This window comes from Pelophylax lessonae (genome assembly GCF_965119305.1).
Source record: "Pelophylax lessonae genome assembly, chromosome: 12".
Lineage (NCBI taxonomy): Eukaryota > Metazoa > Chordata > Amphibia > Anura > Ranidae > Pelophylax > Pelophylax lessonae.
The window spans coordinates 76616577-76634183 of NC_138779.1; the positions used below are offsets into that span (position 1 = coordinate 76616577).

General features: G+C 43.5%; 1 protein-coding gene across 1 annotated transcript in view; it reads right to left on the reverse strand.

The window, feature by feature from the left end:
• Positions 1-1845: 1845 nt before the first annotated feature.
• Positions 1846-17607, reverse strand: part of RERE (arginine-glutamic acid dipeptide repeats) — a 387592-nt gene continuing 371830 nt past the window's right edge. Inside the window, exons 20-22 of the mRNA XM_082274341.1 lie at positions 7594-7740; positions 6610-6790; positions 1846-4516 (exon numbers count right to left, since the gene is read on the reverse strand). Of these exons, the coding sequence (XP_082130467.1) occupies positions 4483-4516; positions 6610-6790; positions 7594-7740 (362 nt within the window). The 3' untranslated portion in view covers positions 1846-4482. The remainder of the gene's footprint in view (positions 4517-6609; positions 6791-7593; positions 7741-17607) is intronic.

Below are 17607 nucleotides of genomic sequence, written 5' to 3' on the forward strand. Positions count from 1 at the left end.
AATTTGTAAATGACCTTCTTACTTAACCACTTTACCACCGGAGGATTTTGCTGTCTTACGTCCAGGCCACTTTTTGCGATTTGGCGATGTGCGACTAACTGACAATTGTGCGGTTGTGCGACGCTGTACCCAAATGAAATTTACGTCCTTTTTTTACCACAGAGCTTTCTTTTGGTGGTATTTGATCACCTGTGCGATTTTTAATTTTTGCGCTATAAACAAAAAAAGAGCGTTTATTTTGAAAAAATAACAATATTTTTAACATTTTTTTATATGAAATTCCCCCCCAAAAAAATGTAAAAATCAAAATCTTTTTAAATTTTTGGCCAATTTGTTTTCTGCTACCTATGTTTGGTAAAAAAAAATCACAATAAGCGTATTTTGATTGGTTTGCGCAAAAGTTATTGCGTTTAATAACTAAGGGTAAGATTTCTGTCATTTTTGGGGTTTTTTTTTTTTTAATGCGTAATGGCGGCGATCTGCGTTTTTTTTTGCGGGACTGCGACATTGCGGCAGACAGATCGGACCCTTGACTGACATTTTTGACACTTTTGGGGGGACCAGTGACATTTCTATAGTAATCAGTGCTATAAATATGCACTGTTACTGTAAAAATGACACTGGCAGGGAAGGGGTTAATTTTATTGGAGAGGGAGGGGTTAATGTATGCCTGGTGCTTACTGACGTGTGTGGGGGGAGGTGACTGAGTGACACAAGGACAGATCGCATGTTCAGCTATGCTGAACACTGCAATCTGTCACTCCTTGTCACTTAGGTGATCCGCCCGCTCTGTTTACCCAAACTCGATTCCCCGACGATCGGGGAAGAGCAGCGGCGATCGCCGCCGCTCCTCCCCTGGCCCGACTCCCGCTGTGACTGAAAACAGCGCGAGCGCCGCCTACAGGGGGAGGAGTCACTTTGCCGCAGTACGGTCAACGTGACCGGTCGGCAAGTGGTTAAAGCATTTGTAAAGGTGCAGATTTTTTTTTTTTTTAAACAAACATGTTATACTTACCCACACTGTAATGGTTTTGCACAGAGCAGCCTCGATTCTGCTCCTCAGGTGCCCTGACGGCGCTCCTGGCTTCTCCACCCCCCTGCTGAGTGCACCCATAGCAAGTTGCTTGCTCTGGGGCACTTGTGTGTGTTAGCTCCTGGAGCGCCTTGGGTCATGGTCTGCTCACCCTACCCCATTCTCCCTCCTCACTGGCTGTGATTGAGCTCCAGCTGCTGTATCTCAGCCAATGAGAAAGGATCGGCTTAGGTGAGTATAAGGGGGCAGCTGCACACCGTTTTGTTTTTTTTTTTCAGCCTTTAGAAACCCTTTAAATTGGGCTTGCAGAGAAACAAAATGGTTAGCAATTCATGCCAATCTGATACTTTCCTGGCAGATAATTCACAGGGTCTCTTAAATTTGTATGTGCTAATCTGCTGATTCCATGGCAGATTAGGCTGTTTTACTGGGAAACATGAACAGTGCAATTTGATCCAAATACCCAAGAAAAATCGGTGAATCAGGATTACGCAATTTGTCTAGAAAGTAGGAGGTCCATCTTATCTGCCTACACGTGTAATTTAATTGATTTGATCAAGATTATTTGGCAGGAATGCTACCAACATTGTCACAGACATATATATGATCTATATACTGAAACACATTTAAAAAAAAAAAAAAAGACAAACATGACCTTGAGTGCTCCGTGATATTCCAGTATGGGCTAGCTTTAGAGCTCTTAAAGGGGCCATATTATGCAATACTGTGTGATGTGTCGGGTAGTACAAAGTAGGTTTACATGTTGCAGCCCTCCTTTAAGTGCAGACCGATGAATGACAGAACCAATTAGCCCTTTGCCTGTGGTGTAGCTTGCTTTATTGTTTATGTCCACAAATATTTCCAAAAAAATTACAAAATACTCAAAATGGAGAAAACACAGAATTCACGAATTTCTGGGTTTCTACCCCAATGGCAAACTACTCCTATATACATTAAAATCTTCAAGATATATATAGAAATGGAGCAGTCTGGATGTACATTCTGCTAAATGGCGCCATGAAACAAGAAGCTTTACAGTTTCTTACACACTGAACGAGGTACGTCCGAAAAATTACAAAAATAGGAAAGAACAAAACATAGTGGAGTGGTAAAAAGTAACAAAAATAACTGAAAGACAACAGTCAACTTTCTTAAACCATTTTTTTTTCCTCTCAGCGTGCGGGAGACCGTGTATTACCAGGCCTTATGGCAGTAAAAATTCTAGCCCTTCAGTGCTGGGGAGAGGCCTAGTGCACAACTTACTGCAGGGGTCTCCTCAACGCCGAACAAGCTTCACACAAAACAGCCTGCAAGGACAAAGTAGTCAAGCACCCTGACACTCCCGGATATGGAAGGGCAGAGGCGGAATCTGTAGAAATATAAAGGGTGCAGAACACATCTGCAAATGTATTCTTAACTGTAGTGTAAAAATGCTATTGCAACTAGGGGAGTTAAAATGCTAGTGGCAAATGACCTACTGCAGGGATGTCTATCTTTGGCTGTCCAGCTGCTGGTTGAACTGTACTCCCATGATGCACAAAATGGGAATGAAAGATGGGGTAGGGCTTTTAATGGTGCAAGAAATGAATGCATCTCCCTAGAGTGAATAGACATATTTGTTTACAAGTATTCAAACACTTTTCTTAGTGCTAAATAAACCTTAGATGCGTCACACAGTACAATGCTGTATGTAATGTCCTAGATGCATACAGCACTGAAAAATGTCACCTGTGCTCACTGGGCACAGATGGTCTCCCTGCTTGGCATAACTGGAACTAGGTGCAAGTTCTTAGTGCTGATTGACTGCTCAAAGATGCTGTATGTGCAAATCAGGATGATTATTTTTTAAAATCCTTACACCATCGAGTTGAAAAGACAGTGTGATAAAGTGAAGGGGTGCTTGACTGAGACCTTTGCGCTTAGTAATTTGGCGTAGCCTTGTGATGCTGGTCACCAAAACAATAACAGTCGGTGCGGCAAGGGTAATGCCTCGGTATGGGAAATGGGTTTAGCTAGGAGGCTTTGTGGAAGAGAATTCTAAGCATCTGGAAAACTGCTTTACAACAGCCATCTTCAGAAGCAATATATATATATATATATTTTTTTTAAACCAGCAATCACGCAGCCAAGAGCCTGTCTACTGACACAATACATGTTGAAAAAGCAGTTACTAAATGTATCTCAACACAGCTAACCCGCACACCTAAAGTCCTTATACCGTGACACCGACCTGCCGTTGTGGGGGGAAGGGGGTGACAGAGTACAAGGAGATAAAACATACAAACATAACATAAAAACAAAAAAAAAAAAGACATGAATTTAAAAAATAAGAGCCCAGGTTAAATAGAATCTGTACAAATAAAACCCTTGGCATTATGTATAGCAGGACCCAAAAACAGTAAAATATAGGAGGCTTTCCTTATAAATTAAATAATAAAAGTTCTAACCCTGCAGAAACTTTAATGCTATAAAGTGAAGATACGCACAAGCCTGTGTGCGTTTTGCCTCTACAACTTAAAACGCTGTAGCCCCTATCTACAAGTGAGACGCAAACTTAGAATAAAAAACAGAAACAAAAAAAAAGGGGGACCCCCAACTCTCCAGAGATACCCAAAAATCTGGAGTGGATTCAATATGGAGTAAAATCAGATTCTTCCTCTATAACGGATAATTAAGAATGTAGATAACATAGGCTCAGACAAAGAGAAGTGGAGTAAGCAAGAAGCCAGATAAGGATGGTTACAAAAAAAAAAAAAAAATGAAACATGGTGTATGTAGGTCTTTACCAGTGCTGCATTGGTAAAGCTTGAGTACCTCTGTGGTTATATTTAAATTCTTAACCCCTTTGCTGTCATAGGTTTAATGTCACAGGTTCCAGTGACAGTCAAGAGGTTAATGGAAATTCACAGGTAGTAACTGCACTGCAGGGACAGTAAAAGAAAAAGTGTCAGCTAAAATTCTCCCTTCAGTCCGTGCTTTTAATGTATTTACAAGATATAGGCAGACTGGGGAAACTCTGTACAATGAAGAGGGTCATCTGCTGATGTCAAAAGAAAAAATGGATCCGTTTTGCAGCACGGGAGACCCAAGAGTGCTGGCAGAGTATATTTTCATTGTAGCAAGTCTCTGGCTTCGTGTGCACACAGTGAGTGTATGTATGGGGGTACCACCTTCAAAGCACGAGCTGTTGGATCTGCTGTCAAATGTCCAGGTGCTGCCCCCACCTCTCCCTCCACACCTGCTCCCCTCCCGAGGCTGGGGGAAGAATGTGTCATGCAGGGGGGCTGCCAGTGTGGCTCTGAATAGTCTTCTTTACAGATGAAAAAGGATAGTTTATGACATATCTTTAAATACAGAAGGAATCTTGCAGCCTCTGGGGACCCGTCGTATGGAGCCTGACTCTCCTAAGGGAGCTGGAAGGGAGGGAGAGGTCCAAAGTCATCCCTTCGTTACAACTGTTTGTCCCCTTCTTTCTTCAGACGACTGAAAAGACAGGAGAAAAATTATACGATGTAGGATTTTAAAGGTTTTTTCTGCATTCACTATAATAAGCTACCTAATAAATGCCATTCTAGACTTGAACACTTTGAAAACAAACTAGATTCAAACTTAAAATTAAACCTCACCCAAAAGGGAAGTTCCCCTTTTTTGAATCCTCCCCCCTCCTCGAACTTTTGGTTGGATGTTTGTGCCCCCCATTCCCACCCCAACCCCCCTCCTGCAGCATCACAGGTCCGAGAAAGCTGTGGGACCAATCACAAAGCACAGCGTGGCTCCTGCATGCGCAGTAGGAAGCCGCAAGAAGTCACAGCCAGCTTCCCACACTAGACATGGCGGCATTGGGGAACCAAAGACTGGGGAAGAACCAGCCTGGGTGAGGACAGCCCTGGGTCCCTGAACAGGTAAGTGCCCTTTAAACATTAGCAGCTATAGTACTTGTAGCTGCTGACTTTTAAATGCATTTGTCACAAATTATTAATGATTATAAAGTGTGATATATGTACCAATTTCATTACTTTGCATTTATATTCTTATTTTTACAACCAAAAATGATTTCTGCAATTCAGGAAAGGCTTTAATTTACAGATCGGGTGATTTTACCTATACTCATGTATGTAAGATAAACAAGTGTCTATTGAGGGTGAAGAACGAAGCCATTTTTTGGTGCAGATAAATTTGTTAATGAGCAAAAATATTAGTTCATAAGAAACAGAGGCTTGCTATTATTTAAAGCCCATCTCCGGACTTTGATTTTTTGTTGTGTTAGTGTCCGGGTAAAAAAAAAAAAAAAAAAAAAAAAGAAGAAATGGGGAATTCGCCATAATTAAGCACAGGAAGCATGCACTGAAAAAAAAAAAAAAAAAAAAAAAAAAAAAACACAAGAGTTTCTGTTTTCCACTATATCCAAAAAAATAAAAAGGGCTAGACTGGGGCTTTAATGGGCATGGATACTGAAATGATATCCACTACCCTCACCTTACCTAAAGAACAGGTGTTAAGAGGGTCTAGCTAGTGGCAGCCATGTACCCAAATCACCGACGCTCTACTGAAACGAAAGGCAGAGCCGCTGATTGGCCAGCACTGCCTCAATATCTGTGCCTAAGGCTCCTTCAGCAGACAGGGTGTGACCACAGCTCTGGCCTAATGAGACTGACGGGAGAGGGTAATTATAGTCTAATACCTCTTCTCCCTTAGAGAAACTTCTTTTACGATTTTTGCTATTCCTACAGAGAAAGATGGCTAGGAGAGTGGAAGGAATGTTATTTCAGTGTAGGGCAGTTTCGATATTCGCTACAGTACATGGAAGTGCAGAGGATGCCAAGGTAAGGTGGTAGACAGTGCCAAAGGAGAGTCAGCTTAGACATGCAGAGATTTAACAATTTGTTAGAGTAACATTCGTCAAACCTGACAGTCTACATTTACGTTAAGGTGTCAAGGTAAAATGACATGCTCAATAATTCTCTGTACAGCTCAGAGCACACAAGTGTATGTGGTTTTTGTAGAATGACCCGGAGGAATATAAATGCTTTACATCTCCTGACAATACTACATTTTAAAACCCACTTGTGAGGAATTGCAGAATCTAAAAACAATTTTAATTAATAAATGGGAAATCCAAAGTAGTCAATTGTAATTTTTCCCTACTATAATCATATGCAAAGGTAAAGCCAAAACCGTAAGGTCAAGTAGCTTTGCATATTACCATGGGAACACAATGGGTTTGATCTACTAAAACTGAAGTTCGTAAAATTGGGTGCCGCTGTTCATGGTAGCAAATCAACTTCTAACTTCAGCTTGTTCAATTAAGCTTTGAGAATTAAAAAATTAAGCTGCACCAGATTTTGCACTCTCCAGTTTTAGTAAATCAACCCCAAGGTCTTGGTTATTTTTTTCCTATACAAACACTGTAAATGGAGATTAGGAGAGAATCAATTTATCAATCGAGGGAGATGAGGGGAATGAAAGGGCCACAAACAAACACTTTACTTACACATTTTATGAAGATTGTTATATTATTGCCCTTATTTAGGTCAGAATCTTTTTAACAATCAAGATACAATATGAGGCTAGCTCACCTGTAGTAATCCTCTTGGCTGGGTAAATGCCCGCCATGCATGTGAGGGTGACCATGTAACCACTGCTGTTCCATTGCCAACCTCTGCAGCTCTGCAGACTGGGCGTGCATTGCCTGGAGCTGGTGAGCAGCAGACATTGGTGGCGGGATACCTGCAGGCAGATCCCGAGGGTAATGAGCACCTGAAAGAAATACCATAAAAAATCACCATAAAAAGAAATGCAAATGTTAACAAGTATATAGTTTTAACCACCTCTGTTTGATGTGATATATATTGTTAATAAAGAATGTGGGTTCATTTCAGAAACCAGGATCAGACAGCAAAACTAATATTAGGACACTTACTAATTGAACTATATCATAGAGAAAATGTAGGCATACTGTTTAATACTAAAAAAAAAAAAAAAAAAAAAAAAGGACTCCTTGTTCTTCCTTTTTCAGAGGCGTGGCAATCTTGCCACACATCCAAATGTAGCCTAGCTGTATGCAAGTTTACCTGGGGGAATTGATGTTCTTTTAAAAGCAAAGGATAGGCACGCCAAATATTGTTTTTTTTTTCCTGCTTATTCATTTTACAGGTTGTCAACTAGTAAATAAAAACTATTCACTGCATTATATTTGAAAGCATGCTCAACTGTCTGAAAGCTTGGGAATCGTCAACTCAAAAATGACGATATCGCAGTTCTTGGTAACTCCTGGAATGTTGAATCACCCCAAAGGTAAAAATGATTCCTCTCTCTCTCTGAAACACTTGTGGTGGGATCTCTGAGCTTCCATTGCTGGATTGACTTTCCACAGCCTATACAAGGGGGCCCCATTTTCCCAGTTGAACTTATATTTTATAATATAAATATTTTATTATTTATATAACACCTAAATGTCCTTACTAAACTGAAGTGGAAATTTAAATCAGTTTTGGATGTTTACACACCCAACAAAACAATTTAGGTTTAGGCACTGCATGATCTTTATTATAAATACGTACCGAAAACAGGATGCCGTAGCATTTCGTGTTCATGAGGTGGCTGTGCTAGCAAGGGGTTAGGTATGGAACCAGGAGGGTATGGGAAGCGTGCAAGGTGAGGTCCAGCTCCCAGTGGGTCAACCAGTGGATGCACAGGACCTGCTGAACCTGAAACAGAATGACATGGGCTAATTTAGATAACCGACCTCTCACAGACACAGTAAATCACAGGAACACAGCACATCATATTTCAGAGAAATCAGGACTGGGAGATTGGGTTTTTGCGAGCTCAGGAAAGGATCTGCCCTCACTAATCATTATTAGCAGCAGAACTATTAGACCAAGAACATGCAAACCATGCTAGTTATGGCTTTCACTGCCCCAAGTATCACATCCCAGTCTAAAAAAAGAAATAAAAACCCAGAACAAAAAGATAACCAAAAAAAAAAAACTTACCTTGTGTATAATGGAAACATGGCTCAGTAAATGCCAGCTGTATACACTTGTGTCCTGACTGCTGATCACAATTACACATTTCCACTATACACCATGCCCCAAAGGGTGACACTATAGAAGCACACAGTACCACTATTGCTATAGTCACAAACTACTTGCAAGTGGAATCATCCATCAGTTCACTTAACTGCTATTGCATTTTTTTTTTTTTTTTTTTTTTAATTACACTACTTTTTAAGTTTCTGAATATTTTTAGACAAATGACAACTTTGACATATATTTCCTAATGCAGACTCAAAACAAGATTTTTCATTCGGGTGGAGCAGGGCAGGGATTGAGCCACTGTCAGGTTCTCCTGCCTTCCCAGGACAAAAGTGACAAGCGGTCTAATATGGCTTTTTCCCTGAGCTTTCAGCAATACCCATTATGAGTTTTCAAAATGGCTGCCCACAGACTTAACTACAGGGTGCAGTGCGCAAAAAGGTTATCCGAATGCTCCAGATATATGAGGCGTGCAACCTTTTGGCCTTCCTGGGCCACATTGGAAGAGGAAGAATTGCCTTGGGACACACATAAAAAATACACTAACAATAAGGACAGCTGATGAGCAGAAAAATTTGGGCAGATCACAAATTAACGATTACTGATATAGAGAACGTACCTAACTAAATAAAGAAACAATTTTTTGTAATAATTTTTATTATAAAAGTAAAAGAGAGCAACGTAAAACAAGTGCGATGTTTGACATCGCTTTTAATAAACTAACTCATCAACATATTTTTTTTGATGGATGTGGTAGCAATTCTCAATGAATTCTCAAGGTGCTCATCAGATTTTTTTGTTCTAATTTTGCCCTTTGTGTGCTTCCACCATGAAAATAGTTGCTTACAAACATGGGGGCTTCCGAAAACGGATGATTGTGAAGAATGGGATATTTTTTGGAAAGATAAAACTTCTAAAATTTATGTAAAGAGACACTGCTAAATTTTTCTTCGGCCGAATGTGTTCGCTAAGTGTCAATGCATTTAAAAAAAAAAAAAAAAAAGTTCAACAATTTGAGGAGTTTACAATTTTGTGTTTGACTGCATTCATAGCCATCGTGGGCTTTAGGTTGGGCACCCCTGCTCTAGATTGTTCGGTTGAATTCATGGTAAATAGATTGGTACTGGAGGCTCAAAAGGGAAGCAAAGCCCAATCTGCCATAGCAATGCTGGATGTGAAACAGGTCTCCCTTGCCCAGTTCCTGAAAAGATTTAAAAATGTGGTGAGGGATCAAACTCTGTCCCCATCTTCTCTTAGCTGGAACAATCTTGATAAAAGAGAAAGCTGATCAGTCATACAACAAAAAGATGTATATCGATCAAATCTATTGTACACCTGTGGCCTAACTGAAGAGTTTGAAACTGCTTGGGAAGATGACTGGGTTTTCTGAAGGCAGAATTAGCACAACAGAATGAAAACCTTTACATCTACTGACCAACTCAGTCCAAACATGTTCCAAGTACATTTGTACCAGCTTTGTTTCAAACGAGAGAGCTGAAAAGCGACAAAGAAAGAATCTATTTTTAACAAACAGGGCACTTTGTCAGATAGGCAGCAGATTACGACAGAAAATCAAAAGAAGCATAAAAAAAAAAAAAAAAAAAAAAAATGTATTCTGATAACTGTATTCCATTGGCACGGAATGGCAGTCACCATATTTTTCTCCTCTTTTTGTCATGTGCCTTTATTCATATTTTACTCAGCAGTTGCATGCTGTCCAAGCCGTCCATGAATAGTGATATGAATTGGGACAAACTAACTCTGCTAGGGGTGTTTATGACAATTCAATTAATACTCCTGGTTTAGTTTTGTTTGTAAGTTGCTACTGCAACTGCAAATGCTCAAACACCACTGACTGTGATCTGGTTTGTCCAAGTCACTTTTACTAGATCTCTTGGTCTGCATGCAACGAAAGAAAATTACTTATAAAGCTTTTAGTAAAGCTATGTGAAACAGAAAATAAAAAATCATATACTGAACACTTTAATTACATTTGCTTAACATACCAATTACAGCTGCAAGAAAAAGTATTGAATACATTAATTTGCTGCAGTAATGAGATGATAATGTGTGAAAATGTCATCCGATCCTCATCTAAGTCACATAAATAAACACAATGTGTTTAAAGTTTATAACACAATTCCAATTTCTTATGTCTTTATTAAACACACACGTTAAAACATTCACAGTGCTGGAGGAAAATGTACGGTAAAGTGAATCCTTGGAGTTATTAGCTGGTCAAACCTCCTTTGGCAGCAATGACTTCAAGCATTCGCTTTCAGTAGCTCTCAAAGCTACTTCAGCTCAAACACTTTTGTAGGTTGTCTGATGTAAATGGCTCTCTTGGAAGTCATTCCACAGTATCTCTATGTGGTTAAGGTCTGGGCTCTGAGCCACTCCATAAAAGTGCATTTTTTTTAAGCCAGTCTGTGGTGGATTTACTTCAATGCTTATGGTCTTGGTAAACTTCAGCTGGTGGACAGCCACCCTCACATTATCCTGTAGGATATTTTGGTAAGCTTGGGAATTTATTTACCCCTCTATGATGGCAAGTGATCCAGGCCATGAGGCCTTAAACTTCACCATTAGGATGATGTTTTGAGGTTAGTAAGCTGTGTCTTTTTTGTGCCATATATAGCACTGAGTATTTTTCCTGAACAATTATATTTTTATTTCATCAGTCCGCAAAACATTTTCTCAGTAGCCTTGAAGTTTGCCAAGGTGCTCTTTGGCAAACTTCAGGCAGGCAGAAATATTTTTTTGAGAGCAATAGATTTCTCCATGGTGTTCTGGCCTTGTACCCCCTGCCTGTTCAAAGACTTCCGAATGGTAGACCTATGAACAGGGATATTTACTAGTTCTTGTGATGTCTTCAAGGCTTTGGATGTTACTGGTAAGTTATTTACCTTACTGAGAATTGTACGTTGTACCTTGGGTATCAATTTACTCGGAGTAACATTATCTTTCACATTATAGAAAAAAATTGGGCTAACTTTACTGTTTTCCTATTTTTGAATTTAAAAAAGTGTATTTTTTTCCAAAAAAATTGTGTTTGTAAGACAGCTGTGCAAACACTGTGTGAAAGTATAACAACAACCTCAACTTCATTCCTAGGGTCTCTGCTAAACAAAAAAAATATATCATGTTGGGGGGCTCTAAGTAATTTTCTAGCAAAAAAATGGGATGTTTGACCGTAAAATCCATTTCTATGATGTTCATTGATCAGCTTCTGATTTCCTTAACCATTGGGTTATACTGCCCCCTACAAGAGTAGGACATAGGCAGAAAAAAGTCTGGCTACACCTTTGGGCAGTCCCAGGGGATATACTCCCTCTCTCTACTATAGCTACTCAGTTTTGTTACAAGCAGTGTCAGAAGAATTACAACTCCACAGAGGGGTGTATGCTGTGTCCGTCAATGATCAGAGAAATGGATTTTACGGTCAAAAATCCCATTTTCTCTTTCCCTCATTGACGGACACAGCTCCTGATCTTCCTAACCATTGGGACATCCAAAAGCAGTGTTAAACATGAGGGGTGGGAACAGCGAAAAAGAAATTCCTAAGGCTAATTTTAGCCAACCAGGTAAACAGGAGGTCAACCAAAACAACTGGAGCTCACCTGAAAACAATACACCCTCAAAGAGGACCAGAGCATCTAAACAGCAGCCTGCAAATAAACCTTGCGACCAAAAGGAAGCATCCGCAGATGCCAACACATCCACCTTCTAGAACTTTATGAAAGTGTGCACTGACGACCAGGAGGCCGTCTTAAACCTGCGTCACTGGCGTCTGACGGCGGAAACCCCAGGAGGCACTGAGCGCCCAAGTAGATGGCACCTTGACAGGGTAAGGAGGAACCTGACCCTGGATGGAATAGACCTGAACCACCGTCTGTCTGATCCATCTGGAAATGGTCGCAGAGGAAACTAATAACCCTTCCCGAGGCCCATCTGTGAGCACAAATAGTAAGTCTGACTTCTTAAATAAGTCCATAGCTGCCAGGTACACCCTAATTGCCCGGTCCACATCACGCAAAACAATTTCCTTGGGATGTGTTGGCCTGGGACACAGGGAAGGCAACACAATGCCTTAATTCAAATGAAAATCAGAGACAACCTGAGGAATGAACGATGGACAGGGGTGAAGAACCACCTAATCACTGTGAACCACCAGTAAGGTGAACGACAGGATAACGCTGCCAATTCCGACAACCTGTACGCAGAGGTGAAAGCCACCAAAAAGGCCACCTTGTGGGACAGCATAAGCAGGGGAATCTCCCAAAGATTCTCAAAAAGAGGCTTCTGGAGGACAGAGCACCAAATTGAGGTCCTAGATGGTAACAGAAACAGCACTTAAGGGGTCAAGTGCCTAACTCCCTGAAGAAAAGTGCGCACCATGGAGTATGTGGCCAAGGGCTGTTGAAATAAGACCGCTAAGGCCGACACCTGACCCTTGAGGGCCAGTTTCTCAAGGCCAGTTTCTGCACCGAACAAGAGTGAGGATGAACCTCCAAGAGACTCGCACCACGCATCGTCTCCCACGTACGATGGTAGATTTACCTAGAAGTAGGTTTCTTAGCTATTAACAGTGTTGGTAACACAGACTCAGACAAACCTCTATCCATCAGCACTTGGCATTCAACAACCAAGCTGTCAAAACCAGCGACTGTAAAGCAGGATAAAAGATTGGTCCTTGGGATATCAGATCCTCCCTGAGAGGAAGCTTCCAAGAAACGTCGGCGACCAGCTGCACCAGATCGGCGTACCAAGCCCGGCGAGGGCCACTAAGATGACCGGAATCCCTTCTGCCTCGATACTGTGTAGAAGTCTTGGCAGAAGCTTGAGAGGAGGGAAGGCATAAAATTCGACGATATTGACCCCACGGGGCCACTGATGAAACACCTCAGGATGAAGGGACCACTCCCCTTGGTTCATCGCCTGCCGATTGTGGAAATCCGCCTACCAGTATTCCACCCCGGGAATGTGTACAGCGGAGGGGGCTGGAACAAACTGTTCTGCCTATCTTAGAATGCTGGCTACCTCCAGAGCCACCAGGACACTTCTTGTCCCCCCCCGGTGACTGACATAAGCCACCTCCGTGGCACTATCTGAATATGCACCGAACATCCCTGAAGACAATCCATCCAATGTTCCAGGCACAGTCTGATCGCTCGGAGTTCAAAGACGTTTATCAGTAGTCTGGACTCTTCCAGTGTCCAGAGCCCCTGAGCAGAATTTTTGCCGATGACGCCTCCCACACAGGACAGGCTGTCATCTGTGGTGACCACTGTCCAATACAAGGGGAGGAAGGATTTACCCAGCTGAAGCGTCGAATAACGAAGCCATAGACATAACAGGGACTCTCTTTCCTCCGCTCAGCCGGGTCTGATTGTTCAGAGACTGCGTATTTTTGTCCCATTTTGCCAGAATCTACCTGCAGGGACCTTGTATGGAACTGTGCAAACAGAATAACCTCAAAGGTAGACACCATCAGGCCCAGAACCCGATGCAAGTCCAGGGGGATGACCATCTGCTGGACAGCAGGAGATGATTTGCAGCCTGCAGTTTCTGGAGTTTGTCCACAGGGAGGAGCACTCTGGCTAAGGCCGATTCCAGAGTCAGACCCTGATAGTCCAGTTTTGTGGATGGAACCAAAGCAGACTTCTGAAAATTCAGAATTAAGCCAAACTCCCTCAAGGTCGTATGGTAATTTGCAGGTTTTCCACCAAAGCAGTAGGAGACTGCGCTCTCAGAAGGACGTCGTCCAAGTAGCTCAGTACTGCAATCCCCCATTGGCATAACAATTCTGGCACCAGGGCCAACACTTTCCTGAAGACCCGAGGAGCAGAGGCGAGACCAAAAGGCAATGCCACAAACTGATAATGCTCCTCTCCCACGGCAAAGCGGAGGAAGCGCTGAAGACCGACACATATTTAAATGTGAAGGTAAGCGTCCTTGATGTAGATGAAGGCAAGAAAATCCCCAATGCAGGGAAGCCACCACTGTGCGAATGGACTCTATTCTGAACTTCTGCCGGCCGCACAAAGCAGTTCAGCATCTTGAGGTCCAGAATTGGACCCACCTTGCCTTCCTTCCTGGGGACTGTAAACCGGTTTGAGTAAAACCCCTGAAAACATTTTGAAAATCGGAACTAGGACCATCACCCGTAAAGTAAAAGGTCTTGCGGGACAGTCAGAAGGAGGAACCTTACCGGAAGGTAAGAACGAAACTCGATCTTGTAGCCGGACCTACTTGTTCTTGTACCAGGGGAGTTCACGGGTCCAGGAACCAGCAAAGACGTCCCCCCAGCCTGGATACGGGTGTGGTCGCACCTTCCTGCTGAAAGGGCTTTGTCCGTGGGTCTGGAGAAGCCCGCAATTAGCTTGTGAGGCCAAGCTCCCTTGGATCCTCCAGAGGAGGCCCCAAAGGGCTCCGACCCCTTGTTAGTCGACCCTGAGGGACAAAACAGCTGAGAATGAGGGCCCACGTCTATAATGAGGGTCCTTGCCAATAGTAGCCTGCAGGAGAAAGGTGCTCTCCCCCCCCCCCCCCCCCGTGAGACCTTTAACAATGTCATCGAGGATAGCACCAAAACAGGCGATCTCCTTGAAAGGAAAGGTCAGTCAAGGCCTTCTTAGAAGTCTGGTCCACAGACCAGCATTTGAGCCAAAAGACACCCAGAAGGACCACTGCCGAAACAGAGAACTGAGCCACTAGGGGAACCGCATCCAAGGAGGAATTACAGATAAATGTCAGCCCCTGTACCAGCTGGTCCGCCAGCTTATCAAAGGCTGGGGGGGAGCTACTCCCTCTCCAGGTCACAGCGTAAAAGCTTAGCCCACTCGGTCAGAGTCTGCAACACCAGGGCCTCAGTACCGAACAAGCCAGGGTTTACAAATTGCGGGCCACAGCCTCCATCCTCCTGTCAACTGGGTCCTTAAAGGCTGGGGACTCTTCAACCGGAATCATGGTTGCCTTGTTTAATCTGGAAACAGGAGGGTCCCACCACTGGTGGAACAGTCCACTTCTTAAGAAGGGACTCCTCATAGGGGTATCACCTAGCAACTCGCTTAGTGACTCCAAGTGGACGCTTTGGCCATTCCCAATCTACAGTGACAATCCTGTGAAATTAGGAGGGGAAAGGGAATTTCTTTGCCGCTCTGAATGGCTTGTGAGTGCCAAATGGGGCCTGTGCCTCCGTTGCAGCCGTGTCCTCCAACTTTAAGGCTCAAGCACAGATAAACAGTGTGTCCACCAGCGCCTTTTCGTGTGCGGTTGCAGAAGCATAGGAATCATCCTCACTATCTGAGGATTCAGGGCACGTGGTCGCAGACCCAGCAGGGTGACCCACGTCTGCGGTGGCCAAATCAGATTCAGGATCTGAGAGGACAGATGAGGCAGGAGAAGGCGGGGGGCGCTTCATCACCCAAAAGCCACCTCCACCCGGGACACAAGGACCGCAGTCAGTGCATTGATGAATGGATGGGACCCGGAGGGCCCCACAGCCCCAGATAGGGGATCAGATGGGGAGATGTGCTCCAAGTCTCAATGAGTCACCAGAGGGACCCTACAAAAAAAAGTGTAAAACCCAGCTAAGTGACAACCCCCCCTGCTATGGCAGCACCACCCGGTTGTCTGGCACAGAGCACCAATCGAGCTTTAGCAGAGAGGGAGAGGACCCCACCACCAGACTGACCCCCCCCCACAGAAACCAGGCACTGCAGCCACCAGGAGAATCTGCACCGCATGAGCAGAAATCCGGAATGGAAAGATCCAGGAGTCAGCACCAGGGAATGAAGAGGGGCTCCCACCGCTGAAATCGACACTCACAGGGCTCCACTGTCACGGCAACCGCTATTTTCTATGGGAAATACCTGCAAAATAGCCACCGGACTACACAAACATGGCCGCCGTGCATGGCGCACACAGGTTACAAGAAAATGGCAGCACCACATGGCTCCCAGGAGGCATCCCTAGGCCTCAAGGACAGGCCCAGGCAGGACAGGGGCCCCTACCAGGTACAACCCCTCCCAGCAGAGCAGATCACCTGGTCGCCGGTGGTGCCCTGTCCCCATCCAAGGAGGTGGACCAGACCACCCACACAGCCCCAGCATAAGTGGGGGGGACAGATGAAGGGAGGTGCCTGACCGGAAGGAGGGAAACCCCAGGGGTCTGACCGTCCCAAGGAGGGGCCCTCGTCTACCCCAAAACCCTCCAGGGGGAGAGGGGGGACAGCTACTCACCATACCAGCAACCAGGTGGGCACCATTCCAGGCAGAACCTCCTCTCCATCGAAATGGGGGGCTGCCGGCCAAGAAGAACGCTGCGACTCGCCCGAGAACTGACACATATGCGACCTTGCGAGGCGTTTGACTCGCAGGCCAGACCCCATCCGGTGAGGCTATGTCACGGCCGACCTAGCGCAGAGCTGAAGTCTGTGCGCGCTCGCTGGCCAGACTGGGGTGACCACTGGATCTAGATTATCCAGCCAGTCGCCCAGTGCGGCAGTTGATTGTAGATCTCACAGGAAAAAAAACAGGAGAAAAATTCTAAAAACCTATAGCAGAGAGAGGAAATTATACCCCCTGGGACTGCCCATAGGCGTAGCCAGACTTTCAGCCTAGTGTCCTACTCCTGTAAGGGGCATTATACCCAAATGGTTAGGAAAATCAGGAGCTGTGTCCGACAAAGATAATCAGAGAAAGGGTTTTTACGGTAAGTAAAAAACCCAATTTTTTAGCTAGAAAATTACTTAGAGCCCCCCAATGTGTCCGTCAATGAACGAAAGAGAAAAACGGATTTTAACTTGTAAACAAGTGTCAGAAATAGGCTTGGTACTGAAGTGGTTAATTACTTTTGATAGTATGCTGCTTTTTGCGAGGCATGATTCACATCAGCTGATGTTGCTTATGAACAGCAATCCTAAAATGTCTGTGTGTCTGCTATCAAAGTATCTCTAAGCCACACACCTCCAAACTAATTTCAATAACTGTACTTCAGGTGTGCAAACTATTGACTCCAATTAGTTTTAATTGAAGTAATTAGTCTATGGGTGCATTTACATTTTTCTCAAGCACTGTGGATGTTTAATGGGTGTGTTCATCCACTGAAACACTGAAAAATAAAATTCTGAACATTGTGTTTGTCTATTATTGTGACTTAGATGAGGATCAGGTCACATTTCATTGCAAATTACTTTGGAAAAGCAGTTTATTCCAAGGGGTGCACATATTCTTCTTGCCACTGTAGATTAAAACATTATTCAACACTGGGGCACATAAAGTTGCCTATCATTAACTACAAGACTTGGCCATAGGATCTGCACTACTGTAGACAGCAGACTAATGTAAATGAAAGGTAGTAAGGAAAAAAATAAGCCAGGTAATGGTGCTGTTGCCATTAACAGAAAACACTGTTTGTTTAGCTTTATAACTCATCCTGAGTGAAGTTTGTGAGTATTCATCAACCCTATAATTCCATATATTAGAACAGAAGTAAGTAAAAAGAGGATGAAAAATCTAAAAATAATTATCCTAA